This window comes from Lagenorhynchus albirostris, chromosome 12 (genome assembly GCF_949774975.1).
Source record: "Lagenorhynchus albirostris chromosome 12, mLagAlb1.1, whole genome shotgun sequence".
NCBI lineage: Eukaryota > Metazoa > Chordata > Mammalia > Artiodactyla > Delphinidae > Lagenorhynchus > Lagenorhynchus albirostris.
In genome coordinates, this window is record NC_083106.1 from 15,599,707 (window position 1) to 15,620,200 (window position 20,494).

A 20,494-nucleotide genomic window follows, 5' to 3' on the forward strand; every position below is an offset into this window, starting at 1 on the left:
CTTGTCTCTCATCCCTAAGCTAGATAGGAAAAAATTTTTAATATCTTTTAAAAATTAGCAAGTAGGGCTTCCCTGGTGGCACAGTGGTTGGGAGTCCGCCTGCCGATGCAGGGGACGCAGGTTCGTGCCCCAGTCCGGGAAGATCCCACATGCCGCGGAGCGGCTGGGCCCGTGAGCCATGGCCGCTGAGCCTGCGCATCCGGAGCCTGTGCTCCACAACGGGAGAGGCCACAACAGTGACAGGCCCACGTACAGCAAAAAAAAAAAAAAAAAAAAATTAGCAAGTAAAAAACACTTAAAATTTCTTTAGTTGTTAAACACAATTGGTTGTATTTTACATTCTCCATTACCTTACTACACTGTCCATCTTTGCCAGAACTCTTCTCACTGTTTCCTTAGCAATCCCTGTTTGCATATGTATAATAGTTTCTAAAAATAGGGGTACCTGCAAAACAGTCTTTCCTTCCATTGCGGTTTTCAAACATATGTATTTCCCACCATAAATAGAGAAACAAACTTAATATAGGTTATAGAAATGCAATTTTCCCTTTAAAAAAGGAAGGAGAGTATGTATATTTTTAACAAATGGGATTCCACTGTGCACACATTGCTGCCTCTTCCGTGTGTCACTTAATGATGTATCTGGGAGATACGCAATGCAAAGTATTCCACAGCATGATTATACCAAAATGTATTTAACCAGCTCTCACTTGTGTAGATTCAGGGTGCTTCCAGCTATTGCTTTTGCAAAAAAAATCCTGCAATAACCATCTATACATACATCTTTCCAAACTTGTGTGAGTATATTTGCAGAATAAATTCCTGGAGATAGAATTACTGGGAAAATGAGTGTGTTTTTAATTTTAACAATTTCAAAATTGACCAAATATTATAAAATGTGAATCCTTAGTTTGGCAGAGTATGGAGGAGCTTTAGTCAGCAGGAGTAAAAACTGGTCCTGGAGGATATTTTGGCAAGGCATGTGAAAAACCTTAAAAATGTCCAACCCTAACCTACAGACTGTAAGTTAATAAATTTCTGTTATTTTGAGCCACTACATTTGTGGTAATTTGTTACAACAGCAATAGAAAACTAGGCAGACATTATCAAAGGTGCTCAGACAACAGAAATGGACAAAAGCCAATCTAACTTTCAAAAGGTAGATTTTGCAAAACTTGTACCTAAGAACAATCCTGGACAAGATTCTACAAATAGCTTTTAAGGGCCTATCTGGAGAACTCTGACAGGAAAACCGTGCTCATCAGGATGGTAAGGTAAGTCACTTACTACATTTTCCAAGCAGTAGTACCCATCTGTTTAACTTGGTGTTGTAAACTGGGAAGTATGAGAATACGATGTACAGCAGCTCCAAGCTACTTGACAAGCTCTCATGATATGTTTGCAGAAAAGATGGAGAAATCCAGCTGAGAAAGAGCACCTGGGTGGATTGATAACCTAATAATCATAGTCAAAGTGTTCAAGTTAATGAATCCATGTTAACCTTGGGGTAAGTCTTTAAAATGGGGTGCCTCAACACTCCCTCCTTGGCCTTCCCAGAGTCCATAATTTAAATCAGTTTCTTGGACAAAGACATAAGACAGGATCGTCACTTAACAGATGATACAAAGCCAGATGGAATAGAAAGTGTTAGGTTTCAGGATCAAGATCTAAAGGCTTCACGATAGGATGGATGGATCCGTGGACGGAGAGCAGGGCAAATAGCCAGCAGTTGTGGACCCTCTACCTCGTGCTTGCCATTGTGGCAGGTGCTTTCACTTAATCCTCATGACAACTATGGGAAGTAAGGTTATGCAATTGTTTCTGTATTATAGATGAGTAATCTGGGGCTTGAAGAGAGTAGGTGGCTTGCCCCAGGGTCACAGTGCTTTTAACACTGTTGAATTTCGCAGGCAGTTTTTAAATATATGAAGGACCATCACTTGAGAGAAAGTATAGAATGCTCAAAGAGACCTCAAGAAAATGAACTACAAAAAATGCTTGGAAGCTACAAAACAGATTGTAACTGAATGTAAGGAACAGAGTTCTAGTCAAGAGTTAAGAGTTGCCCAAAGATGGAATCGCTTGGATGTGTGAAGTCTTGCATTCCCAGCCAGGATAACACGGGGACTGTACTGGTACACAGTGTGTGAGGGTGTGGTAACTCAATGATCAGTGTTTGTGTAGAACTCAGAACATTTACTGGCATCCAAGCACAGCCCTTTTTAAAGTGTCTCTTAAATTTGCAATAAAAGTGAATAGAAGTGTTTAGGCAAACGCTAGGCATTGCCTTAGTCAAGTAGAAGATAACTTCTGGGGCCTCCCCCCAGCTCCCCATCACTGCGTTTCTCTCATTCTGCCCTCCATGGGGGAGGGAAGGGAGGCCGCGCTCACAGCCATGCTTGTACCTCATGACCTCTGCACCTTAGTAACAGCACCTGGGGGACACAGGACCCAGCTGGACTCATCAGAACCTCTCCCGAGCCTGACAGTCCATGGGCTCAGTTTCTGTGCGTTGCCGGAAATTGAGGTGAGGTAATCTCAGGCTTTGCACATGGAGGGCAGAAAACGCCAGACCCTGAGAGAATCCTGTGACCAGAGGGGTGGAGATGCAAGACCACCTGGCTCTGAAGGAAGAAGTAGCACCTGGGGACCAGCTGCTCTGGGCTGAGGGCCTCCACCCTTGGGTCCAGGCCCTCCTTCTGGCCCAGCTGCTCTTCCTGCCCTGCCCGTGAGTGACACGTCTCACATGCCAAAGCACTGTGGCCCTTATTCCTCATGCCACAGTGAAATGGGTTTCTGTTGTTTGCAATGCACAGAGATTTTACCAGGACAAGCCTTCATCACTCAGCTGCAAAAAATTCAAGCCCGTGCAGAGCATCCAAGGAAGAGGCCAGGGAGGTGCCCAGGGGAGCCGCTGGGCCTAGAAGGTCAGGCAGCCCCTGCCTTCACTTGCTCGCTCTCTTGGCACCGCGTGTAACCCGTGCTCTACAGGCCCCTCCTGCCTGCTCCCCGTGCCCCCTCTGCTGAGCGGCTTCTCTGCTCCATTGCCCCTCACAGGACTGTGTGGCTCCCACCTGGCTTCCCAGCTCCACTTCCCTCACTGATTCCACTGTTCCTCGATTCTATGTTCTGTGTTCCTGGGAGACAGGGTCGATGGCTGGGCTTGGGCCAGGTGTTATTACAGTTCCATCAGCGGTGGACAGGCTGGGTCACCTGGAAGCTGGGGCTGCCCCTCCAGGGATGCGGGCAGAGCAGATGCCGTGAAGGGGGTGAGGACGGGAAGGAATCTTAGTGTAATGACTGCTGGACTCGCAGGTTGTAGGAGACTTAGGCTTCAGCTGGTTGCACATCTTCTAATCTTGTGGAAACTCCCTTATTTCTGTGGGGCCTGGTTTTTTTCTGTAAAGTTAAAAGGTGGAACAAGAAATAATAATTATAATTTATTGAGCATCTCCACGTGTCAGATGACCTTGTAAGGATTTTACACGCACTAGTTTAACTTACTGCCTGTAAAGCATTTAAGACAGTCACTAGGATGATGATCTCGTTCCAACCTTCAGTAAATTGACATATAATGTGCAAATCCCAATTTGCTGAACTTGTACCCTTAATGATCTTATGAAACAGAGACACATCTCCACCTATTCAGATCACAGTCCTGACATTTGTATCCTCACATAAAAAGTCTTCTGTCCATTCATAAGGTTTTGACGTTTAGGCTTTCAAATCAAAGATATTCTATTTCCAAAAAACTGAAAGGAGAAAGAATTAGCATTTAGAGACACAATGTCCTACAAATTACAGACATTTTTAAATGTAAAATTCACAACGTTCAAGTTTCTAAAAAAAAAATTCTGGATGTGCTAAAAAGAAGGAAATGTGATTCATAATCGTGAGAAAAATAAGTCAATAGAAACGGACTCAGAAACAAAAATAAGTCAATAGAAACGGACTCAGAAACTCTAGCTCACGGGTAGCTAGAACTCTCAGGTGCAGCCTTCCCTGGATTGGACGTTTTCGTATACCTTATTAAGTCACGTAAAACACGAGTCCTCTAGATCTTACACGACCTCAGCTGAAGGCCTCTGCTCACGCTGTAGAGTGAACTCATCAGGTCCCCATAAGCGACTGTGTTCAGATTTCTAGTTAAGTTTGTGGAAAACTGAGGGAATGGGACTACTAGTTGTGTCTTTTCCCACAGCACTGCCCGCCTTCTGTTACCCAAGTGCATTTTGGGGACCTAAGATGGAAACGATCAGGGGCGCCGGAGGTGAAGGACTGAACGTGGTGCCTGGTAGTTCCCCAGGTGAGCATGTCCCTTCGCTAGAGCCGGCCCTGAGGTCACACGGATTTGTGGAGACCCCTCCTCCCCTTCTCCCCAGGTGTCCGTACCCCTTTGAGCTGACAACTGAGCAGGTCTGGCTGGTTAATAAAGCCTGGCGCGCTTAGACACGAGCCCCGCGCAGATGCGGAGGGCCCCGGGCGCAGAGCCCAGCTCAGGGGCCGCTACCCGCCTACCAGGCTACTTTCCGGGTCTGCAAAACAGGCGGGTGTGGGCGGGGTCCCTGCGAGCGAAGGGAGGGCCGGGCGGGGGGGCCTGGGCGGGGCTTCACGCGCCCCGCCCCCCGCGGCCGCTTTTCATCACCGGCTGGTGATCCTTGTCTAGGCTGCCTCATCCTCGCGGAGCTCGCGACGGCTCGGGGCAGAGAGTCGCCGGGGCGCCCAGAAGCCCCGGGAAAGGACGAGGAGCGGGGCCGGGCCGGGCCGGCAATGCCTCCAGCTGCTGCGGTGCCCGCCGGTGACCGAGCGCCCGCGGCCTCGGGGGCGCAGCTGGACCCCGGGGAGGCCAGGCTTTGAGGCGCTGGGGCCTAGTGCCCGCTGCGGCGGCTCAGAAGGGCCACAGGGCCCGCGCTCCCCCGCTTCCCTCGCTCTCTGCGGCCCCGCCTCGGCTCGCTTCCTCCGCCGCCGACCGCTATGGCCTCCGCTGCCCGGGAGAACGCGGGCTCCGGGCTCAGGCGGTCGCCACGGCTCCCGGCGCTGCGCGGGCTGCTGCTGCTGTGCTTGTGGCTGCCCAGCGGCCGCGCGGTGGGGTCGCCCTCCGCGCCGCTGTCCGACCTGCACGCGCAGCTCTCGGGAGTGGAGCAGCTGCTGGAGGAGTTCCGCCGGCAGCTGCAGCAGGAACGGCCGCAGGAGGCGCTGGAGCTGGAACTGCGCGCGGGCGGCGGCCCCCAGGAAGGCTGCCCAGGCGGCGGCGGCGGCGGCTACAGTGCCATGCCGGACGCCATCATCCGCACCAAGGACTCCATCGCGGCCGGCGCCAGCTTCCTGAGCGCGCCGGCTGCCGTGCGGGACTGGCGGCAGTGCCTGGAGGCCTGCTGCCTCGAGCCGCGCTGCTCCGTGGCCGTGGTGGAGCTGCCCCGCCGGCCCGCGCCCCGGGCCGCCGCGCTCGGCTGCTACCTCTTCAACTGCACGGCGCGCGGCCGCAGCGTCTGCAAGTTCGCACTGCACCGCGGCTACAGCAGCTACAGCCTCAGCCGCGCCCCGGAGGGCGAGCAGGAAGGCCTGGAAGCTGGCGCCCCGGCCACCGCCCGGGCCTCGCCGCGGCCGGGTAAGCACCCCCCTGGAGGCCGGGGCCGGGCCGCTTGGGTCCTGCTGTCGCTGCCCTTGCACCTGTTGGTGGCTGCATCTGGGAGACTCGCCCAGGCAGGGCCGCTGGGCCCTTCTCAGTCAAGTCAGAAATGAAACACCCTAGATCCAAGTTAACGTAACTTAGTTGCGGGCATCCAGAAGAGTGGCTTTGATTTCCCATCCTAGGGATGGTTTCTGAGAAAGCCCAGTAGATTGAGCAGAAGCGGGCACGATGGGCTGCTTGTGGAATTTTTCTAAGCTTAGGGAGGTATGCTTATCTGAAAGGATTCGCAGAAATTCGATTTAATGGAGGAGAAAAGTTCAGGGGGAAAAAGTCTATTTGAATCTCAGAGGTTCTTATGAGGAAGGCATGGTTTGTGTCAGGTAAATTACAAGAGCAAAATCTAATTAGCTGCCGGATTGCTCATAGCGCACCCTTATTTCCTGGCTTGGCTCTCAGGAGTCATGATTCCAGCTAACGTTGCTTTCATCAGATAAAAATAGGAAGAGAAATGTGTCAGGTTATTTTGAAGTGGGTCCAGCTGATTCCCATGAACTATATGGTTCTCTTTTTTAAAGAGGTAAAAGAAGGGACTTGATTTGTTGAAAACAAAGTTTAAGGCACCTCTCTTTTGAAAAGGAGCTAAAAATGATGCTTTTCATTGGATGGTTTTACTTTCTGGGGATGCTCAGAATGAGAAGACCAAAACGGGGGAAAAAAAAAAAAGTAGCAGTTGGAGATTAAGGTCCCTGAGGGAATAAAACCTTGACTGGGCCCACCTGTGGTCGGCTCCCAGTGTTTGACTGCACTCTGTTGCTGTTTGCTTTATGATAACACAAGACTGAAACCATAGCAAGATTAGAGGGGCGTAGCCTCTGGAGTCTTCATGACCTTTAGGTCCAAAGAGAAGGGTCTGGAAATCTGTGTCCACAGTGGCCCACCTCCCTTCCCACCTCCAGGGGAATAAACATCAAAGGTCACCCTGCAACTGCTCAGCCTTGAGGCAGACGCTGGGAAGGACCCCAAAGCTTTCTCCCTGAAGTGGAGGCAGGAGGTACTTTCACCTGGACCCTCACCAGCATCTCAGCCCGCCCATGGGTGTTACTCGCACATCCGTCCTCTGCCCAAGCAGGGACTCAAAGATCCCAGCACCAAAGAAACAAAATCCCTTTCCCTTTTTCTCACTGCACATCTGGAAGAGACCAACATTGCCAAGGAGAGCTTTCTTATAAGCCCGGGGAAACCAAAAGGAAATTAAACAAGGAAAGAATATGCCCATGGGAGAAAGAAACTTTAGTTTACTATAGAAGTTTCTGAATCATTTTTTGTTCTACATTGTTTTTTTGGCCTTCCCTTCCCTGGGGCAAGTTTATCTAGGAATTCAGTTTTGTAGATGTTCAGAGGTACACACAGATGACCACTGGGCTTGGTCCTTATTCTGGAAGAGAACTGCCTTGCTCACAGTTCTTTGGCTCTCCAGTAGTATGGACACATGGAAGGGTGCTTCTTAGCCCAGTGCGCCAAGAAACGGTCTGCAGGTAGGGCAAACGTTACCCTACCCAAATGTCCTGTGTTTTCCCCGCCCAGATTCTTTAACCTCCTGAAGTTCTCTGTGCTTCTGAGACGAAGTTTTTCCTTCTTGAGTGTTTTTTATTTTTCTGAATCTTGTGAGCATGTGTAGTTTAAGGCCAAAGGAGCATGAAAATGGTTTAGAGAAGCTCTTGCAGAGAATTTGTTAGGGGTGCATTTGAGGTGAATAAGATCGTGAAAAAATGATGGAGGGCCAGGTGGGATGGGACAGCACACATTTATAGTGGACCCCATCAGCCCTGTTTGTTGCTGATGTTCATTGTTCGATGGGAAGCACTATTAACAAGCTCCTTAGACAAGTGAACTCACTCTGTCCTCACAGCACCCCAAATCTAGGTTCTTCCATAATCCTCAGCATACTGGAAGGCTTGCTGAGAGAAAGTAACCTGCCCGAGGGTCTCATGGCACCTAAGTTGTGGAGCTGTGCGTTGTGAGCTGTGTTCTGGGCCAGCTGGAATGTTTTTCACCAGCAGCATCGGGCCACCTGGAAGCAGAGATGCCCTTGGTTGGGTTTCGAGGGTGGCACTGACGAGGTGGCTGCAGGGGATGATGGAAGAATGTGCGAAGGAGTGGAGGATGCTTAGAGAGGTGTGTTGAAATGACAGAATCTGCCTGCGGTTGCATGCCAAGGTCAGGGCTGGGGACTTGAGGTCCTGAAACCTGGGTTTGAGAGGCAGCTCTTCTACATGAGGGTCCCTGTTCATCCTCTTAGGACTTGAGTGCTTGCCTTGCCTTCCAGCCGGGCTGTCATGACGATCAAGGCTGGACATGCTTTGTGAATTATAAAGGTGGCATTTTTTTAGGAAAATGATCCATGCTAAAGAGAAAGTATGAGCAAAAAAGTTTATTATAGCATTATTTATGATGGTGAAAAAAATTGGTAACAAAATGTCCAGTAGTAGAGGTTAGGGAATCAAAATGACAACTGTGAAGTTTATGTAGTGACACAGGCAATGGTAGGATATATGAATAAATATCAAAAATAGAAAATAAATTAGTAGGTTAAATTCAGGATGTAACTTTATATATTTACTGTAACCAGAATACACATCCAGTGCCCCCAAAGTATAGTGGAAAGGACAGAGCCTTTCAGTTTGATAGATCTGGGCTGACATCTGAACTGACAAATTTATCACTTGTGTGGTCTTAGGCAACTAAGTTGGCCAGTCTGACCCTAGTTTCCTCATGAGTGTGATGCAGATGACAACACTACCTCAGAGACTTGTGAAAGTTCAGTGACTTCACGGCTCAAAACACTAAGCATGGTGCCTGGTACAAAGAAATCACCTAACAAATGGTAACTATTAATTATTATTATCAGCAGCTCAGATGGAGAAGACAAAGAGTACACACCAGAAATGATAATCATGTTGGGGTTGTGAATCATTTTTTCCTAACGTGTTGCAATTAAGAAAAACACACAATGGAAGTAAAAAGACCACAAAAGCCAACAGAAAACTCAAGATGGATTTTAACCTGTAGTATCTAAGCCTCTTCCCTTAGTCTGGCCCTTCTTCCATATCCTCAGCCTCGCCTGTATCATTTGTACCCATGCAACAAGACCCAGATGCCAGACCTCTTCCTTGCCGTTAAGGCGTTGGTCAGGGCAGCGTGTTGTAAATCAGCGTAGCTAACGGTATACTTCTCTGTATAAAATGCCGCCTTGATATGCTCCATCAAAATTGGTATGAGTTTTATTTCGCCTCTGTGGATCTTACCAAGTGTGCTTAGTCTTCAAAAGAAATCAGTGTTTCCATAGTACTTAACATTGGCTTGTTCCATTTTTCTAACAAAAATTCCAAGTTACATTAAATCTTGTTCTTCATCGGCAAGTCAATTTTTTTGAATGATAGCACACTCCTTTCCTCCTCTCCTCATTTGTTTATTTTTAAGACCTGTTTCTGGCTTAAGCCAGCTTTGCCTGGACTTGAACTGAGGAGGAAATATAGCTCTATTATTTCAAATACAATGACCAATTTAGAGGGTATGAGGATTTCAACTGTGTTCATAAATCATATCTTTAAGCTTACCTAAAGAAAAGTATCAATAAATGACTAACGCGATTATTTTTTTCTTCCAGGAGGGCCAGGATTAGTTTTATAATATGTGGGATATTTCAGGGCTTACCTGATTTTTCCATCTTACATCTTTCTTGGTTAAATCTTTAAGGGCCTAGGACTTCACTGGCGGTCCAGTGGTCAGGATTCCGCACTCCCACTGCAGGGGCGCAGGTTCAGTCCCTGGTCGGGGAAGTAAGATCCTGCATGCTGCGCGGCACAGCCAAAAAAATTTTTTTGATTAAAAAATTAAGAAAAGAGAAGAGAGTGTGAAACCTTAGTGGAAGGTCAAGAAAAAAAAGAAAAATTAAAAGCAACATTTAAAAAAAAATCTTTGAGGGCCTAAAAATATATTATTAGTATCACTGCTGTTTATATCATATAGGTGTATTTTTGTTTACTTAAAAAGGTATTTTAACATAAATTTTAAAGCAAATAGCTGCTAATTATAATGTATTACTGCTGAATTATAGGATTCGAGAATTATGGGACTCCTCTGGCTCTCCAGTGGTTAAGACTCTGTGCTTTTGCCGCAGAGGCCATGGGTTCAATCCCTGGTCAGGGAACTAAGATCTACAAGCCACACAGCGCAGCCAAAAAAAAAAAGGTTCCGGAATTATAAAGTGGTAAAACATTGTGTGGAAAGTGATGAACCTTCCAGAAGCAAAGGAAATTCTCTATAAAACTATAAAAGGGCCTATTAGTAATGCAGTTGTCATCTCTCTCTCCTTACCTGGGAGGAGCAGAATAAAGTCAACAGGCACTGGATCTTTGCTCAGGTGGAAAAAAGCAGATCAAATGTCTTCTAAGGCAGGGGTCGCTTATGTGGCTGATTTAATTCAGTTACTAGTCCTCATTCTTTTAAATGACTGTAAAAATGGGACTCACCTTCTCAGTGGACACATGTACCCTTTGGCAATAGCAAGTGTGCTTATTCCTTGTAAACTAGCTCATGAAAAAAAGAAAGTCATCTCTCTTGGAGGCTCACAGCAGCATTCTCATTCAGAAGAGCCACAGCTCTAAGACCTGCAAGCCCCTCATGTCCTCTGTTGCTGGGCGTTGAGAGGAGCGATAGATGAGAAGATAGAGCTGCACAGGTAGGTCAGGTAGGTCTCTGAACATCCCCTGAAGCAAGGAAATGACCCAATCAGGTTAGCATTCCGGAAGAGTCCTTCCAGCTGCAGTAACCACCCTTTGTTGCCTAATAAGAAGCTAATACGATTGCTGCTAGCCCCAAACCTCAGGCACTGGACGTCTAGATTGGCCCTTAGAAGTTTACTTGGGAGGCAACTTCGGCTGCGCAGAAAGAGACCAATGTCTTAGCAACATCATTCAGAATAAGCTAAGGAAGTCCAGGCCAGAATTCGGACCAAGTTTTGGAGCTGGAGGAGGGAGGAAATAGTGGATGCCAAAAAAGATGTATTACAAAAACCTGTAGGGTTTTTGTCCCAGCTAAATTACTAAGTTTCTTTAAAATATATGTGCATTTGCGTAAGCTTACTAATAAGATGCTTAAATCCGTTAAAATATTCACAGTTCTGCTCTTAGAAATATTTTGTATATCTAATGGCTTCTATCAGTCACCACTGGAGCAGCTGTCAGTCACGTATTAATATTTAGTGAACACCGTGAGCCTTAAATTTAGTACCATGAAGAACAAAAGGTAAATACATACTCGTTCGCTATTTTAGGATATCTCAAACTCTGTGCCGGCTTCTCTTATAAAAACTAGTTAGAAACTGTGAACCTCTTGTGGTTTCCTAGATGAAAAATTGGATTCCAGAAAATTTCTATGTGAATTTTATGTGAATCCAAGAACTTGCCTTAACTTTGCAAATTTAATGTATTACATTACAATGAAAATAACCTTCAGTTACTATACATCCTCTTGGCAGTTCTTTGCTGGACTACATCTATTCTAGCAAACAAGTTACCTCTCAATAAATTAGAAAAAAAATAGGGAACATATGTCTTGTGAATTATGTATTTTCTTTCACAGAAAAGGACGAGCCTCCACTTAGCAAGGCCGGGCAAGATGTTGTTTTGCATCTGCCCACAGATGGAGTGATTCTGGATGGCCGTGAGAGCACAGACGACCACGCCATCGTCCAGTATGAGTGGACACTGCTGCAGGGTGACCCGTCGGTGGACATGAAGGTAATTCATGTCGTAATTGTAATGAAAACTAATGTTTCAGTGCAGTGGTCTTTCTACTTAGGTTCCCCAAATGTCTGTAAGTTGGCAGAAGTGTAAAATGGAGAAAGCATAAAAATGATTGTTGAAAAAATGTTATATTATATGAATTTACTTTTCTACTCAGTTAACAGTGATCCTGACCATGTGTTTTGTTTTTATTTATTTATTTATTTTTTGGCTGAGCCTCGTGGCTTGTGGGGTCTCAGTTCCCCAACCAGGGATCGAATCTGGGCCCTCGGCAGTGAGTTCATGGAGTCCTAACCACTGGACCACCAGGGAATTCCCTGACCATGTGGTTTGAAGCTTACCCTCGTTCTTGCTGTTTTTTTGTTGACTTCTCCAGAACACAAAAATGCTTCAAGGAAAAAGACTCCTGCTTTGTTTTGTTGACTTAGATTACTTTAAAAAGATTTTTTATGTCTTCTTTTTTCAGTTCAAATCCAAGTAGAAAATTTGAAAAATACAAAGGAGCATAAAGAGGAAAATAACAATAGAATGAACTTATTCTTCACATGATCCAGAAAGCAACCATCTTACCTCGTGTTAGGCCTGCCTGAGATAGTTGAGTTAATTAAGTGAGGTGGGGTTTGGAGTCAAGGGCTCCTATTCAAGCTCTCCTCACTGATTTTCATCAGGCTTATCTGGGCTGGAATTGCTGCCGATGGGAATGTGCCACTTACCTAGTGGCTGCCTGTACACAATTAAGATACAATTGTACACAATTAAGATACATATAATGTTACAATGTAACATTATATGAGTTTCAGGTGTATAGCACAGTGACTTGGTATATGTATATCTGGTGAAATGTTCACCACAGTAAGTCTAGTCAACATCTGTCACCACACATAGTTACAGTTTTATTTCTTGTGATGAGAACCATTAAGATCTACTCTCTTAGCAACTTTCAAATATACAAAAGTGTTATTAACTGTAATCACCATGCTGTACATGACTTATTTATTTTATAACTGGAAATTTGTAACTTTTGACCTCTTTCACCTGTCCGTTACCCCATGCCTCTGACAACCACCAATCTGTTCTCTGTACCTGTGAGCTTGTTTTTTGGGGTATTTTTGTTTTCTTAGATTCCATAATAAGCATAAGGTCATACAGTATTTGTCTTTCTCCGTCTGGCTTATCTCACTTAGCCTGATGCCATCATGGTCCATCCATGCTGTTGCAAATGGCAAGATTTCCTTCTCTTTCTTTACACACCATATCTTCTTTATCCATTTATCCGTTGACAGACATTTAGGTTGTTGCCATATCTTGGCTATTGTAAATAAGGCTGCACTGAACATGGGAGTGCATATATCTTTTCGAATTAGTGTTTTTGTTTCCTTTGGATAAGTACCCGGAAGTGGAATTGCTGTATCAACACAGGGAGTCTTGAGTCGTGAGGACAGTGGCTTTTTATTAACCCTGCCAGGACCCTTTGTAGTATTTCCTGGCTTAGGCAGATAAACTTCATCCAAATCACTTCAGTCAGAGGAGGTGGGGAAAATCTGTGTTGGTTTGTCAGGGCTGCCATAACAAAGCACCACAGACTGGGTGGCTTAAACAACAGAAATTTCTCACAGTTCAGGAGGCTAGAAGTCCAAGATCAAGGTGGCTGCAGGGTTGGTTTCTTCTAAGGCCTCCCTCCTTGGCTTGTAGTTGTCTGTCTTCTCCTGCCTGTGTCTTCACAGGCTCTTCCCTCTGTGCGGAAGCACTGACTTCTGTTTTCTTGGGACAAAGACAAGAACAATAATCAGCTAGTCCCTCAAGACTAATTTAAACACACTGCCTTACCCAATGATTAGGCAGTCTTAGAACTGGACCAGACCCTCGACCAGCATCTTACCCAGCCTCCTATCCATACAAGAGCACCTGCCTTCACATCCCTTCCAGTGGTCATCCAGTCTCTGCCTGGTATTTCCAGAGATGAAAGCTCATTGTTTCACATCACATCGCATGACATCTTCAATCAGCTCTAATTGTTGGGCCAGTGGGGTGTTACTTCTATGCACTGGTGTTGAATCTTCTTTTTGGAAAAGCGCTGAACACATCTTTTTTTCTGTGTATCAGCCGTTAAAGTTTTTTTTTTTTTAAATGAGTGTCACCACTTGGGATGGTCTTCTCAGAACTAAACACTCTCAATTCTTTCAGATGTTCCTCACATGAATTGAGTTTTAGACTGTCCACCATCCAGCCTTTTTTGGATTATCTCAGATTCATCCGTGCCCTTCTTAAAATCAGACACCCCTAATTGAAACCCATACATAAACCGTGGTTCTTCCTGACACAGACTATTACATCCTGTGATCCAGACATTGTCTCACTTCTATTAATGAAGATTCATTTACATAAACTACCTTAGTAGCTGCTTCACACCATGGGTTCATGTTGAGTTTTCCATTAGCAGGATCACCTAAAACCTGCTTCACCTTTCTACATGAACTGCTGTCCTGATGGCCTCCCCCATCCTGTGTTTGTATAATTGATTTACTGAACCTGAGTGCAAGACTTTATGGTTACCCTTTTTATATCTCAGTGTTTGGGTTTTCAGCCACAACAGAAATAATTTTGAACTTTGAGGGTCATCCATCATGTTTATTATTCTTCTGTGCATTGTGTCAGCTGCAAAATTAATGTATCTTTACTGAAATCTCTGAGAACTAAGATTGATCAGGAAAGGTGCCTGGGCAAGCCATGGATCAGCCTGCAATGAGAGTTCCCTTGAGAGGGACGCTGACAATTAATTAATTGGCACTCGTGGGATATATTTGTTCAAGCAGCTGCAAATCTGTCTCTATTATCATCTAGCTTTTCATAGTTGCTAGTAAAGGCTCTACTCTGTAAACAATGAATTATGTATATAAATGCTGAATAAAAATAATGCTGATGATTCAGTATTTAATTTATTGAAGATATTTATAAAGAAGTAACAAGATTAGGCATTTCTTATAGACTTTTAGGGCTGACTGTGATGCCATCAAGAGGAAAATGTGTGGGACTTCCCTGGTGGTCCAGTGGTTAAGACTCCACACTTCCACTTCAGGGGACACGAGTTCGATCCTTGGTCGGAGGAACTAAGATCCTGCATGCCGACTGGCAGGGCCGAGGGGGGAAAAAAAAAATAGAGGAAAGTGTAGACTAATTCCCCAGCCAAGTGTATAACGGCGATGGCAGATAGACCTAAAGCTATAAAGCCAACATCCAAGTGACAAAGTCTGCAATAGAGGAGTCATTTGCTATCAAACTGCAACTGTCTTATAATGGTGTACATTCATGAATGCCCCCAAAGTTAACTCAACTCTCATTGGTCAGGCTTTCCGCTGAGTGCCTATCCCAACCCCTTCTTGAGCCGTCCCCTCTCCTCTCCCCTTTTCTCCACTGTTTGCAGGGTCCTCACCCCCTTCTCTCATCTTTGGTGGTAGAACAGTCAGCCCTCCCTTTGTTTTGGGATACTTTAAGACCAGGTTGTAGGACTATCCTTTCACATCCAAATGACCCATTCAGGTATTCAGAAAACAAAAATCAATGAGGTTCTCACCCTAAGAGGAATTATGCTGCCAGCTTAATTATGATAAAATTAATTGCTAACCTTTTTTAGCATCTAGTGTGTGTCCAGTACTGTACTAAACACTTTTTTAAAAAAATTTTTTTGGCCACGTGGCATGTGGGATCTTAGTTCCCAGAGCAGGGATCTAACCTACACCCCCTGCATTGGCAGCACAGAGCCTTAACCACTGGACCGCCAGGGAAGTCCCAGTACCAAGCACTTTAAATCGACTAAACATACGGGAAAGCTCATGTTCTGACTTGGTTTCCTCATTTATGAAGAAAATGAATAAGAGAGATGATTGGTCAGAACCAAGAGGTTCTGATTTTTTTTTTTCTTTTTGGCCACACCCAGCAGCTTGCTCTATCTTAGCTCCCCAACCAGAGGTTGAACCCGGGCCTCCGCAGCGAAAGCGCCGAGTCCTAACTACTGGACCACCAGGGAATTCCCAAGAGGTTCTGATTTTAAAGTCATATATTTTCTGCCCTCTAACAGGATATTCTACATCTATTTAACTGGGTATTATTAATCTATAATACATTCTTAAATGTAAGAAGACACATTTTTCAGGTAGTCCATTAGATGTCACTGAGTTTCATAATACATGTAAATCTGAAGTCAGAATGTAAAATATGACATTTAGGAACATGATAACAGAGTATGAGGACGTTCAGGGAGATTTGAAATTCATAAATCTGTAGATTGATTTCCATTCACCAGATGTGGAAAATTAAACTGTCTTAGAATACCATGTGTAATGGAAGCTTACTAAAGGATGGGTACTGTTTACACCAGTAACTTCATTATTAACTGAAAACCAGTTGCACATCGGTGTGCGTGCTGTACACACTTAATTTTTAAAAACAGATAGGTGTATTATCATCCACACTGAAACATGTTTGGGAATGAAAGGAGGTGGTATTAATAATTACACCAGGACCACAGAGATAAACTGAGACTGTCTTGAGCAAACAGAAACATGGGTCCTTCTTGATAAAACCCAAGTTCCATGAGACTGGATGGTCTATATTTCATCTCCCAATTAGTCTCCTTTTTAGACCACCCTCAACACATTAACGTAGTATTTTAAAACTGAGCCTTAGAGAAAAGGTTTTCTGGGCACGGAATATAAATAGAAGAATACTGGCTTTTCGTCATAGGGAAAGAGAACGCAAAATAAATGTTGAATTTCACACTGCCTTCTGTCTCACGTAGGAGATGTTTTGTCATTTACTCCTCCTCAGTCAGTTTCCCTGGATATAATTTGGGTCAATACTGAAAATGCTCACAAAATGAAAGAATCATATACGTTAAGGAGATGATTAAAAAACGTATTGAAAGACTTTATAAAAATTTAGTAAGCAGTATTTTCAAGGCAGCCTGGTTGTTTAACCAATACACAAAGTACCAGAGAACCTACGGTGATCTTTGAAGATTAAAGGCTAACTGCATCTGTCTCCTGTTTTTCACCTATGATTGTTGATAACAGGTCAAAGATATATGTAAAATCTATAATATCACAGCAGAATTTATAAGGATTATGAAGGATTTCTTTAGAATTATTTTCAGCGGGGGACTGAGTGATGGGTGGAAAAGGGATTTCAATTGTCTGGGATGCTGTCAGGATTTCTCCCCCCGCCTCTTTCCCTCCTCTCGTTCCTCTCTTCCTTCTTTCCTTCCTCCTCCCTCTCTTCTTTCTTCCTTTCTTGATATTTTTTCCCTTTCTCTCCTAAAGTCTAGAACTATACTTTGTACTCACTAGGTTTCTAAGTTGATTGGTTCCTTTTTTAAAAGTGATTGACTATTTTGCTAACCTTTCAAAAAGTGCCCTTTTAAGCCTCAAATTTTTATCATCCTTCCTAGCAAGGTGGGCAGGACAACATCTTTCCGCACTCTGGCCTCATACTGTTGTTAGGAAGAGCTGCTAAGCGTTGTCTAACAATTACTTTGCATCTCATCAAGGGAGATCCTAGACACATATCACCTATTATTTTTTCTTGGCTATTGGACAGTATCTAGTCTTCATGAAAACAAAATGTAAATCCCTTCAATAAAATTTTTCCTAGATATTCGAGGCCATGGGGTGGGGTGGAGGAGAGAGGGTGTAGACTGTTTGTAAATTTTAAAAAGAAAGAAAAATGATAAGTAACTGAGAAAGCTTCGTATCACATTTCAACTATTTCCTTCCTCCCTCAGTGAGTCAGTTTAACAGTGAATGAAAGAGATCAAATAGGTAATACTTCTAGCACAGCTTCTACTTTGCTTTGTTTTTTTTTAATTTATTTATTTTATTATTTTATTTAATTTAGTTATTGTTTCTGGCTGCATTGGGTCTTCGTTGCTGCGCACAGGCTTTTCCCTGGTTGTGGCTAGTGGAAGCTACTCTTCATTGCGGTGCGTGGGCTTCTCATTGTGGTGGCTTCTCTTGTTGTGGACTACAGGCACGCGGGCTTCAGTAGTTGTGGCACGTGGGCTTCAGTAGTTGTGGCTCACAGGCTCTAGAGCGCAGGCTCAGTAGTTGTGGTGCATGGGCTTAGTTGCTCCGCGGCATGTGGGATCTTCCCGGACCACAGCTTGAACCCATGTACCCTGCATTGGCAGGCAGGTTCTGAACCACTGTGCCACCAGGGAAGCCCTGCTTTGGTTTTTGAATCCTCGCTTCACCACTTCCTCTGTGCAAGATGGGAATAACCAAAGCCCTCCTCTCAAGGTGTTATTACTGGGATAAAAGGAGGTAATGCAAATAAGACCCCTGGAACAGTGAGCAGCACATAGTAAACAGTAAAAAAAGTATGTTATCATTCAATTTATTCTGAGATCATCTTTCCTTTGATGGTGTCCATGACGTCCCTGGTAGCCTTGTCTTGCACCCAGGCGGTCTGTGTTGGTGCCTGGGTAATGTTCTCTTAAAGATTCTCCCAAGGAACCCCAAACTCCAAATACTTATTCCACGTGCTCACCAGTGCCTAGAAGGCCTTTAACAGGGAACAAAACCTCACTCCTCCAGTGCCTACAGAGGAAACCCTTCAGAGTCTGGTCTGAGTCAAAAAAGGACTTTTTAAAAAAATGTATTTTTTTGACACTGAAAAACCAGAGGGTCTAGTTGTTTGCTGGAGGTGAGAGCAGAAGGAGAGAGGGAGAAGCAAAACAGCACCACACCCCAGGGCACCAAAACGGATCGGAACCTCTGCAAACTTTCACCTACGTCACTGCCCATCAGTTATTTTATTCACCTGAAGCTTTGAATAAAGGACAAAAAGTTATGGCAGCCCACAGAACATTTTTGAGACACAGAAGATTATCAAGGCTGCAAATTTCCTGAATAATATCTGGGGATAAGTTGGTGCATATGGGGCTTCCTTGGTGGCGCAGTGGTTAAGAATCTGCCTGCCAATGCAGGGGATGTGGGTTCGAGTCCTGGTCCGGGAAGATACCACATGCCATGGAGCAACTAAGCCCGTGCGCCACAACTACTGAAGCCAGCACGCCTAGAGGCCATGCTCCGAAACAAGAGAAGCCACCGCAATGAGAAGCCCGCACGCCGCAACGAAGACCCAGTGCAGCCAAAAATAAATAAATTTACTTTGGGAAAAAAAAAGTTGTTGCATACGAATGAATATTCCCTTGTGGCCTTAAGTATTTCTTTGTGTCTTGCTTCAAGAATTAAGGGTGTGGACTTCCCTGGTGGTGCAGTGGTTTAGAATCCGCCTACCAGTGCAGGGGACATGGGTTCAAGCTGTGGTCTGGTAAGATCCCACATGCTGCGGAGCAGCTAAGCCCGTGCGCCACAACTACTGAGCCTGCGCTCTAGAGCCCGCGAGCCACAACTACTGAGCCCACGTGCCACAACTACTGAAGCCCGCGCGCCTAGAGCACGTGCTCCTCAACAAGAGAAGCCACCACAATGAGAAGCCCACGCACCACAACGAAGACCCAACGCAGCCAAATAAATAAATAAAAATAATTTTTTAAAAAAAGTGTAAAGAAAAAAGAATGAAGGGTGTTATTCGTCAGGAAAAAAACCCCAGCAAATCCTAGGACTTACTGCACCAATTAAGCAGGAAGACACATGAGAGCATAATAAATGAATAATTCATACCAGTTGTGTTTCAGAATTAACCGTGAGCCTTGATGTAGACTGCCCTTTAAGCATGAATTCCTTTCACACAATAGCTCAGGGCCTTGAATGTTTAACTGCATTTTTTTCTTTAAGAAAACTACTTATAAGGAAATGATGAAAAATAATCTCCCTGGGAAAAAAAGTACGTACCTCATGAAAAATAAATCTGGGTAAATTGAGAATTTGTGAAAGCTCTATTCCAATAGCAACAGAAGCTTTGAAGTCTTTTTCCTGTTCAGAAACACTCAGCTTCCCAGACAATAAATTTATAGCACAGTAGGCTTCCAGCGTCACAGGAATCTGCAGTCAGTCTGGGCTTTCAGGTCCCCTTGGGTTTAAACCTGACTTCCTGTTACTGTCCCTTCAAAGGTCCTGGCACTTCTATTTGGCGGTGGGTTGTAGGGTGGGGATGTGGGCGGGAGAAGCACTTTTAGAGGTTTTAAAGGACTTTGCGTGTATGAGGAAGTATCTTGCTTTTTCAGACCACAACAGCTAGCTGGTTTGTGTATAAGCTGTGACTCAGTGCTTTCTAGGAAATGATTCTTGGAATAAGGACCTGAAAGGCCTAGAGCTCTGCTAACTCGGAGGTGGAATTCTACAGTGGCTACGAGCATGGAATTTGGAATCATATGGCCTGGGTTCAGACCCAGTTTTGCCAATTCCCTCGTGGGGTGAACTTGGGAAAATTACTTCATTCTTTAAGCCTCAGCTTCCTCAATTGTGAAGAAAATAATACTACCTGAGAGTGTTCCACTGGGGGTTAAAATGGGAAAATGCAAATAAAGTGCTTAGCACATTGCACAGCACAGAATGAGCACTCGTGGAGAGGTAACTATTATAGCTAATTCTAAACATCTTGGGATGTAAACTATTTGTGGGGTCTCTTTGACCAATAGTTTAACTGAACTACAGTAAGAATGAATTTACTCACTTGTATATAAACAAACAAACAAAAATTATGAGAGCCTTCTACTGGCAAGGAGCAAGGGAGTAAGGCCCTATGAAGAATTTGTAGGGTATTTGCCCTCAGGGAGCTGCCTCCCATTGAGGAGATTAGATGTGCCCCTAAATAACGATAATACCAAGTAGAAGGTGGCAAGGCCAAAAGAGAATGTAGATGAAGTGCCCCTGGACTTCAGGGGGAGGGAGAGATTATAATCTAGCTGAGGGACATCAGAGAAGACTTTGCAGGTGCGAGCCCTGTGGTACCTGTCTCTGTACTCTTAATATTTTGACAGTAGGACTCATATCGACGTGAAAATTTCGGATTGAAAAGATCCACATTCTGTAGTGCAAAAATTTTGAACATGCGTGAGGGCTTTCAAGTTCAATGTATATCCTCTGATTACAGTAAC

At 44.7% G+C, this 20,494-nt stretch overlaps 1 protein-coding gene across 11 annotated transcripts in view; it reads left to right on the forward strand.

Moving 5' to 3' along the window:
- The first annotated feature begins 4,662 nt into the window (after nucleotides 1-4,662).
- The window catches only part of LRP11 (LDL receptor related protein 11), a 69,468-nt gene continuing 53,636 nt past the window's right edge, over nucleotides 4,663-20,494 (forward strand). For all 11 annotated transcript variants that reach the window (XR_009543878.1, XM_060168111.1, XM_060168113.1 and 8 more), the window contains exons 1-2: nucleotides 4,663-5,608; nucleotides 11,276-11,433. Coding sequence is in view for 10 of the 11 variants with exons in the window: in XM_060168111.1 (XP_060024094.1) it covers nucleotides 4,975-5,608; nucleotides 11,276-11,433 (792 nt within the window). In the remaining variant the exon portion in view is untranslated. The remainder of the gene's footprint in view (nucleotides 5,609-11,275; nucleotides 11,434-20,494) is intronic.